The 22489-nt window shown below is 35.4% G+C and overlaps 1 protein-coding gene across 1 annotated transcript in view; it reads right to left on the bottom strand.

Moving 5' to 3' along the window:
- Positions 1 to 22489, bottom strand: part of ADAMTS19 (ADAM metallopeptidase with thrombospondin type 1 motif 19) — a 279661-nt gene that overhangs the window by 167300 nt on the left and 89872 nt on the right. The window contains exon 7 of the mRNA XM_019924890.3: positions 16914 to 16957. Within this exon, the coding sequence (XP_019780449.1) occupies positions 16914 to 16957 (44 nt within the window). The remainder of the gene's footprint in view (positions 1 to 16913; positions 16958 to 22489) is intronic.

Genomic DNA, 22489 nt, shown 5'->3' with positions numbered 1-22489 from the left:
ACAAGGAGGACCTCAGGGAGTTTTCTAAATTAAGATGGTTTTTGTTTCCCAAAGTTACACTCAGCATATTTTAACATTCATACAGTGTTTAATAGCACCATTAAAATATTTTCTAATATAAACAATATTCTAATTAAATTGAAGCTTTAACAGTAAAGGAGCTTAAGAAAAATATCTTAAGAATAACCACTTTTCATAATAATTCCTTAAGAATTATGTATCCCAGTCTTATCCCTACAACATGTCTTGCCAAAACAGAAATATTAAGTGTCTGATTTATGTTCTGGCCAGTGTCTAATAAGATATACACTAGTAGCCAAGAGCCAAAACAAGATAAGCTCAGCCTTGCTTTTATTATAAACCAAGGAAAGGTATGATTTTCCTATCAAGAATTCATTTCTATTCAGAAGTACATAGACTGAGCACCTGGGATGCTCAGTCACTATACTAGATGCTGAGGACACAGACAAGTATTGAGGAAGATCTTTGACCACAAAGAGATTAGAAGGGGAGGGAGTGAATGGAATGCAAGTTATAAGAAAAGTATACTGAAGTCCGCCAGGTTCATGCATGGTAAAGTGAGAGATGATCCGGGAAGTCAAAAGTGTAAATTAATCAGGGTTCTGATGAATGGGTAGAGTCTGAACAGCGATAAAGGGAGGAAGAACAACAAAGAAATAGCCTTCTATTTAAATCCTAAAACAATACATTTGAACACATTAAGATCTGCAAAAATTACCAGCCTTTAAAGAAGCTCTTTTGGTTATAAATTAGTTTTTCCTCATCTGAGAATGCCCTTATTTCACCTCCAACTTCACTGACAATCCTTTCTTTCAGTATTTCAAAAAGGTGTGCTATCCTTCTGGCTTTTATGGTTTGCCATGAGAAATCTGCTGTTGTTAGAATCACTGTTCCCCTAAAAATAACAGGTTGTTTTTCCATGTCATTTTTTTCTTTGTCTTTAGCTCTCGGTTTTGATTATGATATCTTTGGCTTCAAGTATTTCTTGTTTGGAGTTTACTTGCCTTCTTGAATCTGCAGATTTAAATCTTTTGCCAAATTTGAGAAGTCTTCAGTCATATTTCTTCTCTCCTTTTGTTGACTTCTGGAACCCATGACAACTGCTTTGATTTTTCCCACAGATCCCTGAGACTCTGTTCATATTTTTCCCAATCTTCTTTTCTCTGTGGTGTTCCTATTACATACTTTCTTCTGATCTATCGTTAAGTTCACTGACTTTTTCCTCTGTCATCTCTATTCTATTCAGTATATCCAGAGAAATTTTTATTTTGGTTATTCTTTCCTTAATTCTAATATTTACATTTGGGTTTTCTCTATATATTCTATTTATTTGCTGAAACTTTCTATCCTTCCATTCATTTCAGGAATGCCTGCACTTACTAGTTGGAATATCTTTATAATTGATATTTTGGTCTTTGTCAGATAATTCCAAAATCTTTGCCATTTCAGAGTGGGAATCTGTTGAGTGTATTTTCCCATGCAAATTGAGATGTTCTTATGTCTTTACAGAGGGTGTAATTTTGGATTGTATCCTAGACATTTTGAAGAATATATTAGAACACTATCAGTCTTACTTAAATCCTACAGAGAATGCTGATTCTTTTTTTCTTTTTTTTTTTTTTTTTAGCATAAAATCAACCTAGTTGGGTTCAGGATGTATGTTCCAAACTTTCAAAGCTTCTATGAGCTTTCAGTTTCATTGTCAAATTTTCACTGTCAATTTTCAAATTGATATTCAAATCGATCCTATGTGTTTGTCACCAAGGGACCAGTCTGGGACCGAGGTAGCTCAATGGCTTAGTAGCTCATTTCTCAAAGAAATTTTAGGGTCATATTCAAACATACACAACTTGGAGTTGAGCAAAGGAGTTGATAAACAATTTTATGGGGTTACTTTCCCTAGCTCCTCCCTCTCCATTATCTCTCTGGTACCTTCCATGTCTCTGTGGTTCTCATTTCAGTCCTGCTTCCAGGAAGTTTGGGCTCTAGTTATCTCACTAAGCTGTGTACTTTTTATGACTGTATCTGCTTCTAGGTCTGAGTAATAGGAGGACAGAGACAAAAAGCAATGGGGTTTACCTTGCCCTTTTGGAATAAAAGCTCTGCAGATCAGAGAGGAAGGTTCACCTCAGATTTTTATGACTCCTACTGCTGCCACTGTTGTCCCCACTGCCACTATCACAGGATTGCTTGGCAGACAGGCCAGGAGAGAATGTAGAAACTTTTCTTAAACGGGAGATTTCCCCTGCTTTCTCTAAGCATTAAGGGACCTTTCTCTTCCTTGATTTAAACTAGAGGTATTCCCTAGAGCTTCTCTATACATGCCCTAATAAGCACTTTCAAGTTTGGGCTATGCTGAGTCCAGAAAAGAGAGAGAAAAATAATAAACTCACTGCTGGTTTGGTGGTACTTCAAATTCTTGTCTTCTTCCCAATCTGCATGCTACTATTTACTTTTTAAAATCCTCAAATAGCTGTTCCATTCTCCCATGTTTAATAGCTGCATTAAATGAAAGAGAAGGGTGGAGTGTGTTTACTCCAGTATACCTTAAACTAGATAGTACCTTAAAGTACTAGATAGTACCTTAAACAGAGAGTTTCTTCTCTGCAAAAAACAAACCAAAAAAAAACCAGTGAAAACCAGCATTGTGTAATTTAAAGATAATTACCAATGGAATTTTTACAATGCAAATGAAGCATCTCAATAATCACAATATTTTCTAGGGTCATTACCATTCCAACCACTTAAACACCAGAACTGGGGAGACTATGGCAAATGCAAAGTGACAACTTTGCTGCATCACTAGATTATTTAAGTATTAAAGACGTAAAGCTTTGTAATATCTGGAAAAGCACTTTCTTCTGTATGAGTTTATACAGTTTCTGCATTTTTGCCATGTAATAATTGATAATACTTTATATACCGTAACAGAAGTGACCTACTAACCATTTGCATTAAAATAACACAGGTTACCTTAATATTACTACATACTAATAACTAAACAAAAAGAAAAAAATGATGTATAAGGTATCAATTTTCTTCAATACTCTTATGCCTGGGGCATCCATTTTATGCTTTTGTCCAAGCATAATTACTAATGATGCCCCCTTTAACTTTTCAAAGTGTCTTAGTGTGAATTATTACCAATAGATGAAATTACACATTACCGATAGATGAAATTACAGGCCTTTATATTGCAAAGCTAGAGTCATGCCCCAGCCCAGTCTGACTGCCCTGGGTTTTCTTATTTTCTTCGCTGGAGGCCTGAAGATTGGTGCATTTTCTTATATTCCAAGCTGGTACCACCCAATTTACCTCCTTTGATGCCAGTTTTCCCCACCCCTTTTTTCCTGCTCCACAGGGCAAGTGTTCAGATCCATATCATATTAGTGTGCTTTTGTTCATCACTAATGAGACAAGGGAAAAGAAATATTACATGTGGAGAACTTGCAAAGATTATAGGAATGTAGTAAATCCTTACAAAATCCTCTTGAAATCCTATCACTTTTCTACTATCCCATCGGGTATGATAAGTGAAAATCTCTTTGAATCTCTCCCTTAACTTCTATCCTTTAACAAACATTTTCTTTTTTCTTATTCTGATTTCCCAGAGGGCCATAAACTGTACTTTCATCTAAGATGGCCTCATTTTCTTTCAGTTTATAAATCCCCAACTGATGTATAATAATATGCATCCTTTAGTCTGAATGTAGTAGTTTCTTATTGCTGCATAACAAATTACTTAAGTAACGCAGTGACTGAAAGTAACCCCCATTTATTACTGCACAGTTCTACAGGTCAGAAGTCTGGGACGGCTTAACTCTGCTGAGGTTCTCACAAGGCCAAAATCAAGATGTCATCCAGGCTGGACTCTTACCTAAAGGCTCTGGGGAAGTACTGGCTTCCAGACGCATTGAGGTTGCTGGCACAATTCAGTTCCTTGCCTCTGTTTTTTGAAGGGAGACTGTTAAGGTTAGATCTCCATATCTCAAGTTTAACTGAGGGAATGTAATTACATCTGCAAAATCCCTTCCAGCAGAGCAGTACCTAGATTAGTGATTGACTGAATAACCAGGGTACAGGAATCTTAGGAGTGTCATCTTTAGTGTTCTGTCTACCACACTGAATATATTCCATTCGCATTTCTGAGAACATCTACATTAAAAACTGAGCAGCATTTCATGAAAACCTATCTCACACAAATATGATGACTTGTGGGTACCCAAACCTGGCACTCGTTTATATAAAATTATTTACATTTAATGCTGATGCATTCTTTAAGATATTTGATAATCTCTAAATTATATGTCCCACTAGACTGAATGGGCAAGAACCCCCAATATCATCCCTAATAAATGTATCTGAACTCCCCTTGAAGACTTAATTACAGTACCAATTCATTTAGAAAGATATTTATAATAAAGGTTAACTTCATTGTTTGCTTAGCCCAAAGAATTACAAGTTTCAAAATATTGAACATTAAACTAATTCGATTTTTTTGGTAGAAAAAATATAGTTCTAACCAAAAGGGTATTAAAGTAGAGAGATGATCTCAGTAATTTCTTTAAGTATATTCAGTCTCTGAAATTCTCTGTTCTTTAGGTACCACAATGCAAGAGAAAATGCCACGACTGCTGTTTAATGAAAATTAAGCTACTTGACAGAAATTGGCTTGACCTCTTCTCCCTATCCAATGAAAACGGTTACTTCTGCTAAAATATGGTTTGGAGAACATACTGGTGTTTGGAAAGGGAAGTGTCTGGAGATTCTCACATGTACAGTGTTAACATAAAAGGGTTATTTAAGTATGTTTTAGTCTCTGAACATATTTCTTATTTGGCAGTTGCTTCATAGGTGGCCTGTATGCCTGTTTGACAACTTGCATGTACAGAAAATCAGAATTATTCAGAAGTGCACAGAAGAATAAACCATCATCCCAACCTGATGAAAGACAGAAGGCTTATTAATAATAATGAAGCAATAGAACGTAGGGAGAGTTAAAGCATCCCTGAATTGGAAATCTGGTGGTAAAGAATGCTCAGCTTCTCCTATCAACATGTATTAAAAAATATTCATAGCTGGAAACTCATACTGATCCAACACGTACCTTTGCCAGCTCTAAGTATCTACCAATTTTCTATACTATAAAGTCTTTAAAAGGTTTCATGAAACACACAGACACGTGAACAACGACTATCACCACTGATTATCAATCACTGCCAGGTTACGGCAGAATTTCACAGTGTGTTCTGCAGAATCCTGGGCTTCCAAAACACCTCTTCAGTGGGTCTCCTAAGATCTTTTCAAGAGACCCACAGAGTCAAAACTGTCAACATTCACACTGATGGTGCAAAAGCAATGGGAGGCAAAACTGCCTTCACTGTCAGTCATTTTATTTTTCACTGATATTCACTCCCAGGGGGAAAATGGCAATTTCACTTTTATATATCCTAGATGAAGCAGTAATATGTATTAATTTTATTAAATCTGAACTCCTGAGTATATGTATTTTTAAATATTTTATGTAACAGAAAGGAAGCATGGATAAAGCATTTCTGCCACAGACTAAAATAACATGTTGTCTCTAAGAAAAGTACTGTGAGATTGTTTGAGTTCTGAGCTGAACTTGTGCTTTTTGTTGAATACCATTTTTACTTGAAAGAATGTCTGACAGACAAACAAAGGTTATTCAGATTTGCGAATGTGGCTGACACCCAAAAATGAACAAAGTGAATCGGTCACTCCAAGGAAACCAACTGATGGTAGGTTTTGTTTATTTTTTGCCAATAATAAAATTCAAGCTTTCAACTAAAATTAGAATATTGGGAAAATTTTATCTGCTACTGTACACTTGGAAGCTTCCCAAAACTTCAGGAATTTTTCTGATGAGACAGATGGTGATACTGACTAATATGATATATATATATATATATATATAGTATAGTGAAATGTGTCAACATATAGAAGATCTGCCTAATACAGTGAACCCATATTTTCCCACTGACCAATCAATGATTCTTTAAAATGCTATCCATAGTTAAAACATCTACTTAAAGTGTGAGATACACCAACAGATATTAATGTAACGGACTATAAATGATTACTGATATGCATTCAGAGTCTACATTGCTACAATCCACTAACCACTAAGACAATACCACTGAGTTTTAGTATACTTTCAATAAGAATATTCACAATAATCTGAAAATACTCATCCATTTTCCAACTACACATCTTTATGAGGTCAGATTTTCCTCATACACTTAAAGCAAAATAACAAATACCAACACCTTACATGCAGAAGCAGATATAAGATCCCTGCTGTCTTCTACGAACCAGATATAAAGTGATTTGCAAAAATATAAAACAAATTCATGACTTCTCACTGTTTTTTGTTTTTAACACCAATTCTCCAAATCAGTGTCATGTGCAAGAAGTGGATTTATGTGACCAAGTGTAACTGTGGCATGTATAAAAATATATACAATAATGCTTTAAAAGTTTTTTCTTGGACTTCCACTTCTGGCATACAAATGCTGGAATAAAAATAGCAAAAAATCTTCTTAAATGCAAGGCTCTGTGTACCAGTGAGGGCCTAAAGAAAAAGAAAGGAGAAATGCAGAGTTTGGAACTGGCACTAATGTGCTTGGCTGCCTGTGGGCATTTGCCAAACTAAAATCCAAAGGTATTCAGCTTTAGCCACCACACTGAGACAAAGACAGCACCTGTCATCCAAATTGGAAAGGAAGATGTAAAACTATCCTTATTTGCAGATGACATGCTATTAGATATAGAAAATCCTAAAGACCTCATAAAAAAACTATTAGAACTAGTAAATGAATTCAGTAAAGTTGCAGGATACAAAATTAACATACAGAAATCTGTTGTATTTATATACACTAATAATGAACTATCAGAAAGAGAAATGAAGAAAACAATCTTATTTACAATCTCATCAGAAAGAATAAAATAACTAGAAGTAACTTTAACCAAAGAGGTGAAAGACCTGTACTCTGAAAACTACAGGACATTGAGGAATGATATTGAAGATGACACAAACAAATGGAAAGATATACTGTGCTCATGGATTGGAAGAACATTATTAAAAAGTCCACACTACCCAAAGCAATCTACAGAGTTAATGGAATCCCTATCAAAATGCCCATAGCACTTTTCACAGAACTAGAACAAACAGTCTGAAAATTTATATGAAACCACAAAAGACCCTGAATAGCCACAGCAATCTTAAGAAAGAAGAACAAAGCTGGACGTATCACATGTCCTGATTTCAAACGATATTATAAAGCTATAGTAATCAAAACAGTATGGTACTGGCATAAAAACAGATACATAGATCAATGAAACAGAATAGAGAGCCCAGGTAGATCACATTAAAAGGAGTTCAGACTGATAGTTGATTTCTCAACAGCAACAATGGATGCCAGAAGGCAGGTGAACTAGATCTACGATGTGCTGAAACAAAACAAAACAAAACAAAAAAATGCACCCAGAATATTAGGATTCTACAGTCAGTTAAAATACCTCACGAGAATGAGAATGAAATTAAAACATTTTAAGACTAACAAAACTTTAAAGGCTTGCGACCAGCACATCTTTCCTAAAGGAAATTCTAATTCTAATATTGTTTCAGTCAGCAACAGAATATGGTCAGAAGAAAGATCTGAGTTGTAAGAAAGAATAAATAACTAATAGAACTATAAATATGTGAGCAAGTCTAATTAAGCACTGTCTACAGAAAACCATAACAACATCTTGTGAGTTTTAAAAATTAAATGAAATTCTTAAAAATGACAATACCCTACAATCAAGGCAGGGTGTGTGAAGTGTTCTAACCACCATGTATTCCTGAGAAAGAAGCAAGCTTAACTTTAGACTTTGATAACTTATGTTTGCATGTTTACATTTCTAGGGTAAATGTATCTTCTCAGGCTCACCTGCTGAATTCTCACCCTCTAACTGAAAATGAAAGTGCTGAAATTCTTCAAAGTTTGAGGCTTTATACCTTATCACTTCTATGCTCTCCCGCCAGGTGATATTTTCCAGTTAAACACGACACATACACTGTGGTTTCTTCATTCATCAAACACTGATCAATTAATGTACTCTTGATTGATGACTACTAATGTTCTGTTACATGTCTTTAGTGCACATAGGATTATCTTAGGTATATGCCTAAGAATGGAATTAATGGTCACAGGTTATATATATGCCAGTTTTAGTAGATACTGCCAAAAGTTTTCTAGAGTGGTTATACCAATTTATGTTCCTTCCAGAAGCGTAAAAGTGTTTCATATATTCACATTCTTTCCGCCACTTGATAATGTCAGACTTTTAATTTTATCAATCTCATTGGTAGAAATCTTTTAATCTGAATGTGTATTTTCCTTATTACTAATGAGTTTGATATCTTTTCTTTTTTAAAAAATTCACCCTTGATGTATTCTCTTTTAAAAATGGTGGTTAACTTTTTTATCCTAGGTGGTTATCATTTTTGCCCTACATTAGTACCCCCCCTTATCCATCAGGGATATGTTCTAGACACCCGGTGGATGCCTGAAATCACAAATAGTAGCAAACCTTATATATACTATGTTTTTCCCCTATACATATGTACCTATGATAAGGTTTAATTTATAAATTAGGCACTGTAAGACATTAACAATAATAAGAACAATTATAACAATACCCTGTAATAAAACTTATGAACATGTGATCTCTCTCTCAAATGTCTTATTGCTCAAATTTAATGCCTTTTCCATCTTAACTAAGCTTTATTATGCTCTGTGGCCATAACTTTAGCAGTTTGAGGTGCGGCAGCAAAACAAGTATGAATTTCTTTTTCCTTCTTCACAATTTCATGGATACAAGACTTGTTCTTACTGGAGATCTTAGCAACCTCAGCATATGATTTCTTTCTGTTCTTATCAAGTCCAGAACTTTCACCTTTTCACTTAAAGGAAGCACTTAATGGCTTCTCTTTGGCATATCCATATTGGCAGCATCACAACTCTTGTGCTTTGGGGTCGGTTATTAAGTGAAATGAAGGTTACTTGAACATAGGCACCACAATACTTCAGCAGTCGACCTGATAACCAAGCTGGCTAATAAGTGGCTAACACTGGAGGAAGGAATGATTGAGGTCCCAGGTGGGACAGAACAAGGTGGTGGGAGATTTCATCACGCTACTCAGAATGGTGTGCAGTTTGAAACTTCCAAATTGTTTATTTCTGATATTTTCCATTCATCAGTTTGGACCTTGGATGACTGAAGTAACTGAAACCGCCGAAAGTGAAACCTTGGATAAGGGGGACACTGTATTTAGCATGTCTATCTGCTTGTTTATTTCTTACTGATTTAGGGAAGTTGTTTTTTTATTATTATTACTTTTTTTATTTTTGGCTGTGTTGGGTCTTTGTAGCTGCATACGGGCTTTCTCTAGTTGCGGCGAGCAGGGGCTACTCTTTGTTGTGGTGCCTGGGCTTCTCACTGCGGTGGCTTCTCTTGTTGCAGAGCACAGGCTCTATAGTGTGTGGGCTTCAGTAGTTGTGGCACACGGGCTCAGTAGTTGTGGCACACGGGCTCAGTAGTTGTAGTTCATGGGCTCTAGAGCGCGGTTCAGTAGTTGTGGTGCACGGGCTTAGTTGCTCCACGGCATGTGGGATCTTCCCAGACCAGGGCTCGAATCCGTGTCCCCTGCGTTGGCAGGCAGATTCTTACAACTGCGCCACCAGGGAAGTCCCAGAGAAGTTGTTTTTATACTCTGGGTTCCAATACTTTGTTGGTTACATGTGTTGCAATTATTATAGAACAGTAATTCCAAGATTCATATTATTTCACATTGTGATACATCTTAAAATAATGTCTTACAATTAGAATTCATCATATTTTTTTCTTTAGAAAAAAGAAACATAAAATAATGGCATATCTTGAAATTAATGACAATGAAGGCACCTTAAAAAATCCATGAAATATGGTGTCTTCTCCGTGAGAGAAGCTTGGTTTCTTCCTCTACTGTCAATATGATGTCTTATGATAGAACTTTTCAATATAAATATAGTTGAATTCATTAAGCATTTCCTTCATGATTAGCATTTTTGTGTCCTTTTACAGAAATTTGTCTCTACCTCAAAAATATAAAATTATATTTTTATATTTTCTGTTCTAAATTAAAAAAATCTAAACCATATGGAATTCGTTTCAACATTTTTCCATCTGAATGACTATCTTAATATCATGTTCCTCCTTTTCCAGTGTTCATTTCCCAAATATGTGCAACTGCATTGTCCTATTTATTATAGACCATATCTTGATACCTAACAGAGAAGATTTCCTCTCCATATACTTTCTTCACTAGTCTCTTGGCAATTCTTAGGCCTATGCTCCTCCATATAACATTTAGAATCAGCCTTTCAATTTTCCTCTAAAATTTGTTAGAATTTTAAAAAAAATATGTTGTATCAACAGATCAATTTGAGGGAAATGGATATTTGTATCATCTTTAGTCTTTCAGACTGTAAATACACTTTATCTTTTCATTGAGTCAGGTCTTCTTCACTGAATTTCAAGATGGCTCAATAATTTCCTCCATATGTCTTAGATATTTGTTATTATATTATATATTCCAAATAATTTTATTTTTTGTGTATTTTTAAATATATTTCATAGAATTTTTAAATAAAATGTGTCACTGCCAATTGCTGGCATATAAAATGCAATTGGTTATTCAATATTGATTTGCTATCTAACCACCTAACTCTTCCATTAATTTTAACAATTAACTCCATATTCTCTATTTTTTTAAACGTAGACAATCATAACGTCCACATCATTTTAAGGCCTAAAAGTTCCAATGCAGCGTTGAACAGAAATAGTGAAAATAGAGTCCTGTCCTTGTTTCTGATTTCAAAAGGGATGCTTTTAATGCTCCACTATTTAAAAAAATATATTCATATATTTTTTGTAAATATCTTTAACCTGGTTAATAAAGTTCCTACTTTGTCCTATTTTGCCAAGAGTTTTGAATTGCCTGAAAGATATTTTCTTTATCCATTGTGATGATCATATGGTTTTTTTGTTGTTGTTTTTTTTGTGGTACGCGGGCCTCTCACTGTTGTGGCCTCTCCCGTTGCACAGGCTCTGGACGCGCAGGCTCAGTGGCTGTGGCTCACGGGCTCAGCCGCTCCGCAGCATGTGGGATCTTCCCTGACCAGGGCACAAACCCGTGTCCCCTGCATCGGCAGGCGGACTCTCAACCACTGCGCCACCAGGGAAGCCGGATCATATGGTTTTTATCTTTAATTGGATTACAGAGTTACATTTTAAGATTTTCTAATGTTAAACTACCCCTGTATTTCCAGAATAAATCTCAAATAAAATAACCCTACTTGGTTATTTAAAAAATACATTGTGAGATAATATCTGCTAATATTTGATATAGAATTCTTTCTTTTATTTCCTGAGTGAGAATGGCTTATTATTTTTCCTTCTTACACTGTCCGCTTTAGAATATGGTAAGAAATTTATATGGTTTGAATTCACCTTTTTCTATTCTCTAAAATAGCTTGTATAATATTGGAATGATCTGTTTTCTGGAATTTTAGTACAAATCATCTGTGAAATCATTAGGGTTTGGCATTTTCTTGGAAAGATTTTAACGGACTGATTAGATTTCGTAGATTGTTAGTGCATGATATAGGCTATTTTTTTGTCTAGTCTCTCCGCTAGAAATGGCCAACTATAATTAATCATGTTTGTTAGCATAGCCCCAGTTCGTTGCTCCTTATATATATTTATATAACATGATCCAAATTTTAGTGTTTTATCTAATCCCAAACCCTTCACCAGTTCTTAAAACTATTGAGACAGAATTTTTGAACCCACAGTCTAAAGATTTAAGAATACCATCCTTACTCCTTCTCCATAAGTTATGGGAGGGAGTAATTAATTATTGGAAAGAATATTGCTTTTCTATGGTTGCTGTTATCAAAAATATCACAAATTTAGTGGCTTAAAACACCCAAACTTGTTATCTTACAATTCTCTACATTAGAAGTTTGACCCAGATCCCACTGGCTAAAATCAATATATCATGAGGCTGTCTGTGCTCCCTCTGAAGGCTCTAGTGGAGAATCTGTTTCATTGCTTTTTCCATGTTCTAGATATTTCTTCACCTGGGGCTCCCTGACTCCATCCTCAAAACCAGTAATGACAAGCTGAATCCTTCTCACATCACATCTCTCTGTGCTTTTCTTCAGTAATCATATCTCTCTCCAACTCTGAGCTTTTCTGCCTCCCCCTCCCCCTTTTGAGGATGCTTGTGATTACATTGGGCATACCAGACTTCCTAGGATAATCTCCCTATTTTAAAGTCAGTTGACTAGAAGCCTTAGTTCCACCTGAAAACTTCATTTCCCTTTGCTATGTAACCTAACATATTGCCAGGTTCCAGGTCCATTAGGACATGAACATCTTCAGGGACCATTATTCTGCCAGCCACAGAAAGTAGGGCAACTTCACTAGCAATACCAGTAGTAATAGTTGGGACTTGCATCTGGAATTATACTTTATTTCTCTTTCAAATTAAGGATAGCACCATAGTTCATCCAAACCTAAGATTAAAAAACTTTGACTGAAACTATGACGTAATTCTAATAGGTCACTGATTACAAAATTAATCTCAATTTCAGGGATGTGAAAAGATGAACACACATATGTTTGAGAATTGATATTTTGCTGATTAAAACACTTAATAGCATTTTTTTCCTCCCAGTATCTATATACCTACCTACTAATCTGACTAACTGAAACAACAGGAAAGAATGTGCTTGAGGAGGTGGTAAAACAACTTTTACTTTTTACCCTCTAAACAGCTTTTCAAACATAAGCTTAATAAATAAGTATAACTTATCAACCGAAACATTTATTTATAATATTCCATAGCACTGATACAGCCTGGTTCATTTAAAATGCACATATCTTCTGCATCAGTAAACAAGCAAAATATCCTATTGTTTCAAATTTTAAATGCTGGTAAGTAAAAGTTACTTCCAAGCTTATATTTGCTATTTCTTTATATACTTTAATATACACAATTTTATTCTAAAACTTCATTCAAAGATATTTTTCTCACCTTCAGATTTCTAGTTGTATTGTCCTCGATTAACAAACGCATCATGTTATAAAGGAAAGCTGCCTCTCATTATAGTAAGATATGAGACAGAGGTTAGTACCATGTGGCATTTACTAACAGTGATGCTGGACAAATGTGCAACTTCTCTGCAGGGAGTAAAAGGATGTGATAGAAACTAGTGCCTACTGAGTGCCAATTAAAAACTCTCTGCCTTTGTGAGGTCAATAACATAGGCTCTATTTTAAAGGTGAGCAATTCAAACTTTCAACGTGTTAAATAATGTGCCCACATTCATGTAGGTAATAAATAGCAGAGCACTGATTTAAATCTAGATGTCTGACTTCAAAATTGATGCTCTGTTCTGTTTCAGAGTTTCCTTTATCTGTAAAGCAGTAATGATAACAAAACTAGAGCGTTTCAGAAAATAAGTGAGAAAATGTCCATGAAAGTGTTGCTCAAGTTACAATGCACAGTATAAGTATTACATTGCTTTTAAAATATAGGGATTTCTCTCCATTTACAATTCAAATTAACAACCAGAATTCAAAGCTTTTAACTGCTGTCCTTCCCATCTCACTACACGTAGGAGAGTAGGGGAAATTTTCATGGTAAAGTAACCATTCAGGCCCATATTATCCAAACTAATAAATACTAAATCCACTTCTTTCCTTTCTCCTTCCTCTATTTCAGTATTTTCACTATAGTATCCAACGTGAAATGGACTGACTTCACATCAGAAATAGATAAAAGAAGAAAGAAGGGATATATGAACTTAAGCATCTGACAAAAAAACCCATAATATTACATGAGGAGATTTTAAAATGTGTGTCAATAGATATTCAATTAATTTAAGCTCTAAATCTCTTCTGTTTTGTTATGCTAGAGACTGAGAGCTGTTAAGATGACCAGTAGGCTACACATGCTTATTTAATTTGGGGGACAAATCACAGAGCAGTTTATCAGCACTCTCTTAATAAGAGTGGATATTATTAATATTGCCCCATATTCTTCTTCTCTTATAAAAGAGTATATGAGTATCAGGGAAGATCTATGCCTTAGGCTGCAAGCTACAGAAATGAAAACTTTAAATTGGCTTAAATAATAAGGATATTTATTGGCTTACACATTCAGAAGCCTAAAGGTTAGACTGGGTCCAAGGTGTGGAGGATGCCATAATTCAACAATGTCATTGAGGATAAAGGCACCCTGCATCACTCCATTCTGCAGTGTATGAATTCAGATTCATCTGAAGGCTAGTTTCCTTTGTTATTATAGTAATCATGGTTGCATCCTTCCTTGTTTACACGCAGTGGGGACAGACATGACCAAGCTTCAACCATAAAAAATGTTTCTTTCTTCAGCTTCATGAAGCAGACATAGGTTACAGGTCGCATGTCCCAACCATAGCAATGCCATATGCTGACTGGTTTAGGCCTGAGGTCCTGAAACGATCCCTTTGATAGGCCTGGATGAATCATGACCCAACTGTAGAGGAGTATCCTTTTCTACCTGGCATCACGGCTGCACAGTGGTGGATGCACGAGTGACAGGGTGGCAACCGCCATGTCTACTTCACACAAATGTCTTTATAAATCTTACCAATGTATTATGTCTCTTGGCATAAGCATGGTTCGTGTGAAAAGATTTTTTGTGTGGGGACAGGGATTGGGATAAAGAGACTACTCTTCTGATTTGGTTGTTAGAGGTTTTCATTTAATGTCCCCTAAAGAAATATCTGAGATTTTTACTCTGCTCAAGACTAAATATGAAAAAAGACGCTTGTCTCATATTTGGGATGAGAAAAAGAAATGCCACAAGATACAGAGGGGAAAACTAGGATTTAGTGATGCCAGAGAAGACCTTGAGAATCTAAGCACTCAGAAACACAGAGAGATCTCAGAAACGGCATCGGACTTTCCACATCCTATGCTATAATATTTAAAGCTAGTTTTTATCAAGCTCTTAATGGACAAGATGAACAGAGCTGGGGACTGATTACACCATTGTACTACCGAACCATATATATTCTAATTATACTAATAATTCCAAATATACCAAGCTACCTCATTATTCAAATGTGCTTCAACCCAGAAAATGTTTCACAGCATGAATATGCATGCTATTTTCAGTTAGAAGATTTAGCAAGATATAAAACATAGTCATAGTCAAAAAGAAATTGGTTCGCCTCACATTAGTAACTGCTTTCTTAGTCCAGGCGTCCATGCTGTAAAGAGGTGGTGAGAGTCCATAATTATGGAAGATACTGCCCGAGTTGCTGATTTCTCTCAGATGCTCTACTAAGGCAAGAAGTTGATCTGTCTATATTAAGAGAAGGCTTTAGGGGCAACATAGTTGTTTAAGTAGAGGAAAGGTAATTATTTTGAGACAAGCATTATTGGCAATCAAATGCTTCCATGGTTAGGTTGATTAAAGCTATATATCAAGATTTAATTTCTGAAGATTCAGGCAAGAAGACAATAAAACTGCAGGAAGCAAGTTAGTTAACATTAGGAAGATCATCCCTAAATCAATTCAGCTTTTCCTTAGGTGTCCAGATCATTTTATTTTTACAGTCCCTTCTAAATCAAACGTTCCTTTGATTCCATCATCATCTGCTTCATACTATTATAACTATTTTCCACTTATTATCTCAGATTTAATCACCTGAGGAGGCTGGTGAGAACTTAAGTTAACAGAACTAGTTAGAATTACTTTTTTAAGCACCAGTGGTACTTAATTTATTCTGTTTTTGCCACTTTTTTATTGTTTGCCTCTCAAGGAATAAATGACACCTCAACGATGGTTAAGTTAAAATACACACTACACTACAGTAACGAACCCCACATGACACATCAAAACCAGATCATGACTCTTAAATGTACCTTACCAATAACCCAATACTAATACCTTATTAAAACCATACAAGGACTTCCCTGGTGGTCCAGTGGTTAAGAGTCCACGCTTCCAATGGAGGGGGCGCGGGTTCGATCCCTGGTCGGGAAACTAAGATCCCACATGCCGCGCAGCGTGGCCCAAAAATAAAAAACCAAAAGACACTATACATATATATAGTGTCTTAAGACTAAACATATATATAAATAGTTATATAATTTTATCTACAGTTTTAGCTATCTGTTTAGATAGGTAAATTTATATACATGCATTTATATTAGCATTAATGTGGCATTTTCTGAAAATTAAGAACTGTGGTTTATGGATCCTACTGGCTATATGGTTACATTTTAGGGATTTTACATATCCAGGACAAAATATAGAAAATTTGCTACTTTATGTACAGAAAATCCTCATTTGTTGGGCAAATTAGATGGACTTTCTTTCACAGTCTGCAAAGAACTTCAAACGTATAACTCAAAAACAAATCCATTAGCCTGAAAAAGGTCAATCCTACTGACGTTAACATATTGTGCCTCAGTTTTGAATAATTATGTAATTTTATTGAAACCATGGGTATATTTCTGGGGGAAAAACACAAAAAAGACCTCGTGATATTCTTAAGGCATCGTTTAAACTTTTCTCCAATATATAGTACATACATGTCCTCAGGTTGTTTCATTAATAACTGAAGTGGTGACAAACATATAGGTTGAAATATATATCACTGACATTCTAAAAGTGTTTCATTCAAACTAGCACTTTCAAATAATTTTCTATATTTAAACAAATGATGTGTTCAAGTTCCCCAGGTCTCCTCCAAACTGTAAAAATTTTTATGTACACTTACCAACAGTATCACATGGTTCATCTTTGTGTACACAGAAATCTTTCCTAGAAAGAAAAATAGAAAATATTGTTTCTTCCACAGAGTATGTGACTGACTCATTTTTAATAGTTATAATAATAATTGAACCATATTTTTTTTTTTTTTGCGGTACGCAGGCCTCTCACTGTTGTGGCCTCTCCCGTTGCGGAGCACAGGCTCCGGACGCGCAGGCTCAGCGGCCATGGCTCACGGGCCTAACGGCTCCGCGGCATGTGGGATCTTCCTGGACCGGGGCACAAAACCGTGTCCCCTGCATCAGCAGGCGGACTCTCAACCACTGCACCACCACGGAAGCCCTGAACCATACTCTTTATCTCTAAGAATTTAATAAAACTGAAAATAAGATTAACTAATTTTTAATTCTAAGAAAATGTGAGAATTAAATTGTTATAATTTTTACCTGATACAATCCTAAAACATTATGTCCTATTTCCTATACAATATTTCATAAACATTCCATCTTGTTTTGAATTTTATAGTATTTCATTGTTTTATTACAAGAAAAATATCTGGTGTAGGGACATGGTTTTCTGTTTGAAAAATATTGTTAAGATCTCTACTTCACATGCCATAAAAATCATTTTCAAATTGAAGATTTAAATGTAAGAAATACAATTTAAAACAACATAACATTTTATATCTTAAGATTGGCAACAGACTGATAATTTTAATAGAGGCATGAGGAAATTAGTATTTTTACATAGGCTGGATATCACCGTGAATAAAATTCTATACTTTTCTCTTTATTTAACTACCGTATCTTGGGGAGCATTCCCTAACTAGTTATGAGCTTTAAAGGGAAACTATATGAAAGCAGAACTTTTTATCTACCTTTTACTAGCTTTGTGACCTTAGGGAATTTACTTAACCTTCTTGTGTCTCAGTCACTTCACCTAAAAAATAGAGGTAATAATGATATCTATTTACCACATAGATTTACTGTACAGCTTAGATGATTTAACATGTATAAAACACTGAAAACATAGGTTTTCTGTGTGGTTTGAATGAGTTAACACATACAAGGCATTTAAAACAGTGCCAGGCACATAGAAAGCTCTCAAGTCAGTTGTTGATGTTTTTGCTGTTTTTTGTTGTTGCTGGTGCTTCTATTCCTGTGCCATAATTTAAGCAATTTCCTAGCAATGAGCATTTAGGTTCTATAGAATTTTTACTATTACAAACAATACGACAATTTGTGTGTGAAGGAGAAAGGAAAACACTATTTTTATTCCTCTATTATAGCCATCTGAATGCCATTCCAAACTGAAAAATAACTTTAATTTTTTAAATTTTATTTTATTTATTTATGGCTACGTTGGGTATTCGTTGCTGCGCACGGGCTTTCTCTAGTTGCGGCGTGTGGTCTTCTCATTGCGGTGGCTTCTCTTGTTGTGGAGCACGGGCTCTAGGCACGTGGGCTTTAGTAGTTGTGGCTCTCAGGCTCAGTAGTTGTGGCTCGTGGGCTCTAGAGCGCAGGCTCAGTAATTGTGGCACACGGGCTTAGTTGCTCCGCGGCATGTGGAATCTTCCCAGATAAGCGCTCAAACCCATGTCCCCTGCATTGGCAGGCAGATTCTTAACCACTGTGCCACCAGGGAAGTCCCCCCAAAAACTTTAAAAATTAAGTGTAACACTCCTTTCAATGTCCCCAGTGACATCTACATTGGTAATTACAATGGTTAGTTTTCAATTCATATCTTGCTTGGCTCATCCAGCAGAATCCACAACTCTGTGCATAGTTTTATAAATATTCTGTGCATGTTTAAAATGTATACTCTCTAATAGTTTGGAGCAAAGCTATACGTGTTCATTAGATCTAGCTATAACAAGCTTGGATACACAGTTGCTCAACAGAATGAGAAATTTTGAATTTATTTTTGCATCTGCTACTAAGGAAGAGCTCTTAAAATTCCACTGTTATAATTTGATGATGTTTCCCTGTGATTCTACTAATTTGTGCTGTTTATGTCGAAGCTCTCTCTAAATTTTATTATTTATTTTGAATTATTGTTTTTATTACTGTGTAAAACCCTACTCATCCCTTTTAATGTTTTCTGTGTTAAAGTCTATTGTATCTGACATTAACAAATATTAATATATTAGTAAAACATTAATATTTGCTTGGCATATATTTTCCTTTGTTTTACTTTCACCTTCATTTCCTCTAATCTCTTATAAATAGCACATGACTAAAATTGTAAAACCTGATTATATACTATCTCTATAAGTGAATTTAATATTTCTAATTAACATATTTGGATTTCTCTATTTTTTGTGATTGCTATTTACCAAGTTATACCTTTGTCCTTTTCTTCTGTTTTTGTCTTTGTTCATATGCAGTTTTATTTTCCACATTTTTCTGCTACTGTTTTGAAAAATAACATTAGATTGTGTTTGATCTACAGTTACTTCTACATTTTAAAGTACACTCTACTAGTTTTCTATTGCTGTTATAACAACTTCGACAAATTTAGCAGTTTAACGCATCTTACAGTCTCCAAATCAGAAGTCTGAAATGGAACTTGCTGGGCTAAAACCAAGGTGTAAGCATGATTCTGTTCCTTCTGGAAGTTCTAGGTCAGAATCTGTTTCCTTGCATTTTCCAGCTTCTAGAGGCCGCCTGGATTTCTTGACTTACAGTCCCCTTCCATCTTCAAAGCTGACAACTGCATCACTTTGACCTTTACTTTCATCACCACATCTCTTTCTCCCACTCTCTTGCCTCCTTCTTTCCCCACACCCTGTGATTACATTAGGATCCCCTAGATAATTCCAGATAATCTCCCAGTCTCAATAATCCTTAACAAAATCACACCTGCAAGGTCCCTTTTGCTGTATAACAGTCACAGGTTTTGTAGATTAGAACATGGACATTATTCTGTGTACCATATTCACTTGAGACGCTTCAAGTTAAAAAGTATCTCTGGTCTCTTCTTGAAAAAGGTAAGGATATCAAACACTTTTAATCCAATCTCTTCCTTCAATCTTTCATGTTATTTTTATCTGACACTATAGAGGCATACCTCATTTTACTGTGCTTTGTATTATTGTGCTTAGCAGATACTGCATTTTTTGCAAATTGAAGGTTTGTGGCAACTCTGCATTGTGCAAGTCTGTTGGCACCATTTCTTCCAACAGCATTTACTCAGTTCATGTCTCTGTGTCACATTCTAGTAATTCTCACAATACTTCAAGCTTTTTTATTATCATTATATTTGTTATGGTCATCTGTGATAAGTGATCTTTGATGTTACTACTATGACTCAGTGAAGGCCCAGAGGATGGTTAGCATTTTTAGCAATAAAGTATTTTTAAATTAAGGTATGTAAAATTTTTTAGACATAATGCTCTTGCACATTTAATAGACTATAGTATATTGTAAACATAACTTTTATGTGCACTGGGAAGCCAAAAAATTCATTTGACTTGCTTTATTGCAGTGGTCTGGAACCAAACCTACAATATCTCCAAGGCATTCCTGTAATTCCATCTCAGTTTTTAAAATCTCAAGTTAGACAGTTTTTTCTAAACCATTAGTGCTCATTTAGATTTGCCTATATATTTGGCAATTTCTTTTCTCAGTAATCTCTGTATCATTACTTTCTAGAGAGTCTGTTATTCTTTAAGTACATCCTTCAGTATCTCCTTCAGTGAGGACCTATGAATACTAAACTGGCCCAGTTACTGTTTCCTTAATTCTCATTAGTTTGCATTCATTCATAATGGAACAGTAGCTGACTGTAGAATTGTAGGTTGACTTTATCAGCCCTCAGCACATTGAAGATATTATTTCATTTTATTCTAGTATTTATAAAAATAGAAGTCTGCAATCACCTTGCTCTTCTTTCATTGATTTGGTTTCTAATTAATTTTTTATTGGATATAATTGACATGTAACATTGTTTCTGATTAATGTTAAGATTTCTTTTTGTCTTTGTAGTTCGGCAGTCCCACTAAGATGTGTCTAGGTCCTGAGTTTTTTATTTATCTTCTTTGGTACTTGGTATGTCTTTCAATTTGAAGATCCACAAACATACAAACATTCTAACCATTATCTATTTATCTAATTCCTCTCACATTCTCTCTACTCTCTTCTCCTAGAACTCCTTTAGGTACATGTTTGCTCTTCTCATTCTGATGTCAATAACTCTCAAGCACTCTTGTATTTCCATCTCTTAACCACTTTAGGCAGCCTTCTGGGAGAATCCTTCAGCTCTATCATCCAATCCATTAGTGCTCTCTTCAGCTGCATCTACTCTGCTCTTCAATTCTGAAATTGAGATATTTAAGTACATTTTTTATATGTTTTATTTTCCTCAATTTTCAAATCATGTCTTTTTTCCAAAACACCTTTCTCTCACATTTTGAAATTTGTGTGTTTTTAATCATGTGAACATGTTTTTTTAATCATCTCTGTCAGTCTTTTAAAATATTCTTTTTCATGCTTCTTGGCTCTTACAGTGGGATATGTTGTCACTTTGTGTTTTGGAATCCTATTGTGAACTCATTTAGTTGTACTTTATTTGTGGTTGCCTTGTGAGGTCAAAGTTGAAAGAGGGCCCTTTCACAGCAGTTTTGCGTATGCTTTCACTAAGTGCTTCAATGTTGGATCATATTCATGGTAATGAATACCGAAAGAGCCATTTTCTCCTAACATGGGTTCATGGATGAGATAGAAAGAATGCTTCCTGTTGACAACCTGTGCTTGTTTGCAAAGCTTTTATACCAGATCCAACTTTTATTAAGGGTGTAGGTACCCAAGGGTTCTGGCTGTATACAATCATTTCAGTTCCCACTTTCAAAGCCACAATGTTTTTTCTTTATGTGGGAGATAAACCCAAGAACCCAGATTTTTAAGTCCAACAAACTCCTACCAGGACAACTATCACATTACTTCAGAAGCTTACTGCATTTTTTTTTTTTGGCCAGAGCCCTCTTGTTTTTGGCTCATCTATGCATGTAAAAGGAATTTTATTATATTTTTTCTACAATTCCTAGATGTCAATGATGGGAACATTTTTTGATTATCTAGTCAGCTAGATTATCACATAATTAAAAGAAGAGAACACATCTGTGACCTACCATATAGTAATTACGCATACTGAAACATATTTATTGTTAATATGAGATCTTAATATACATAGGCCTTATTCTGTTCTTACATTTTATATGATGCAGCTACTTTTACCAAACTCTTTAAAAAGACTGAACTCCCTCAGTAAGATGTTCACATTGACCTCAACTGATAAAGTACTTTTTCAAAGATATCTTTCTACAGGGCTGCCCTGGTGGTGCAGTGGTTGACAGTCTGCCTGCCGATGCAGGGGACACGGGTTCGTGCCCTGGTCCGGGAAGATCCCACATGCCGCAGAGCGGCTAGGCTCGTGAGCCATGGCTGCTGAGCCTGCGCGTCCGGAGCCTGTGCTCCGCAACGGGAGAGGCCACAACAGTGAGAGGCCCGCATAACGCAAAAAAAAAAAAAAAAAAAGATATCTTTCTACAAATAGGGATTACATTAGTTATAAATTATTGTAAAA

Source organism: Tursiops truncatus, chromosome 3 (genome assembly GCF_011762595.2).
Source record: "Tursiops truncatus isolate mTurTru1 chromosome 3, mTurTru1.mat.Y, whole genome shotgun sequence".
Classification (NCBI taxonomy): domain Eukaryota; kingdom Metazoa; phylum Chordata; class Mammalia; order Artiodactyla; family Delphinidae; genus Tursiops; species Tursiops truncatus.
This window is presented reverse-complemented; position numbering and strand designations above follow the sequence as displayed.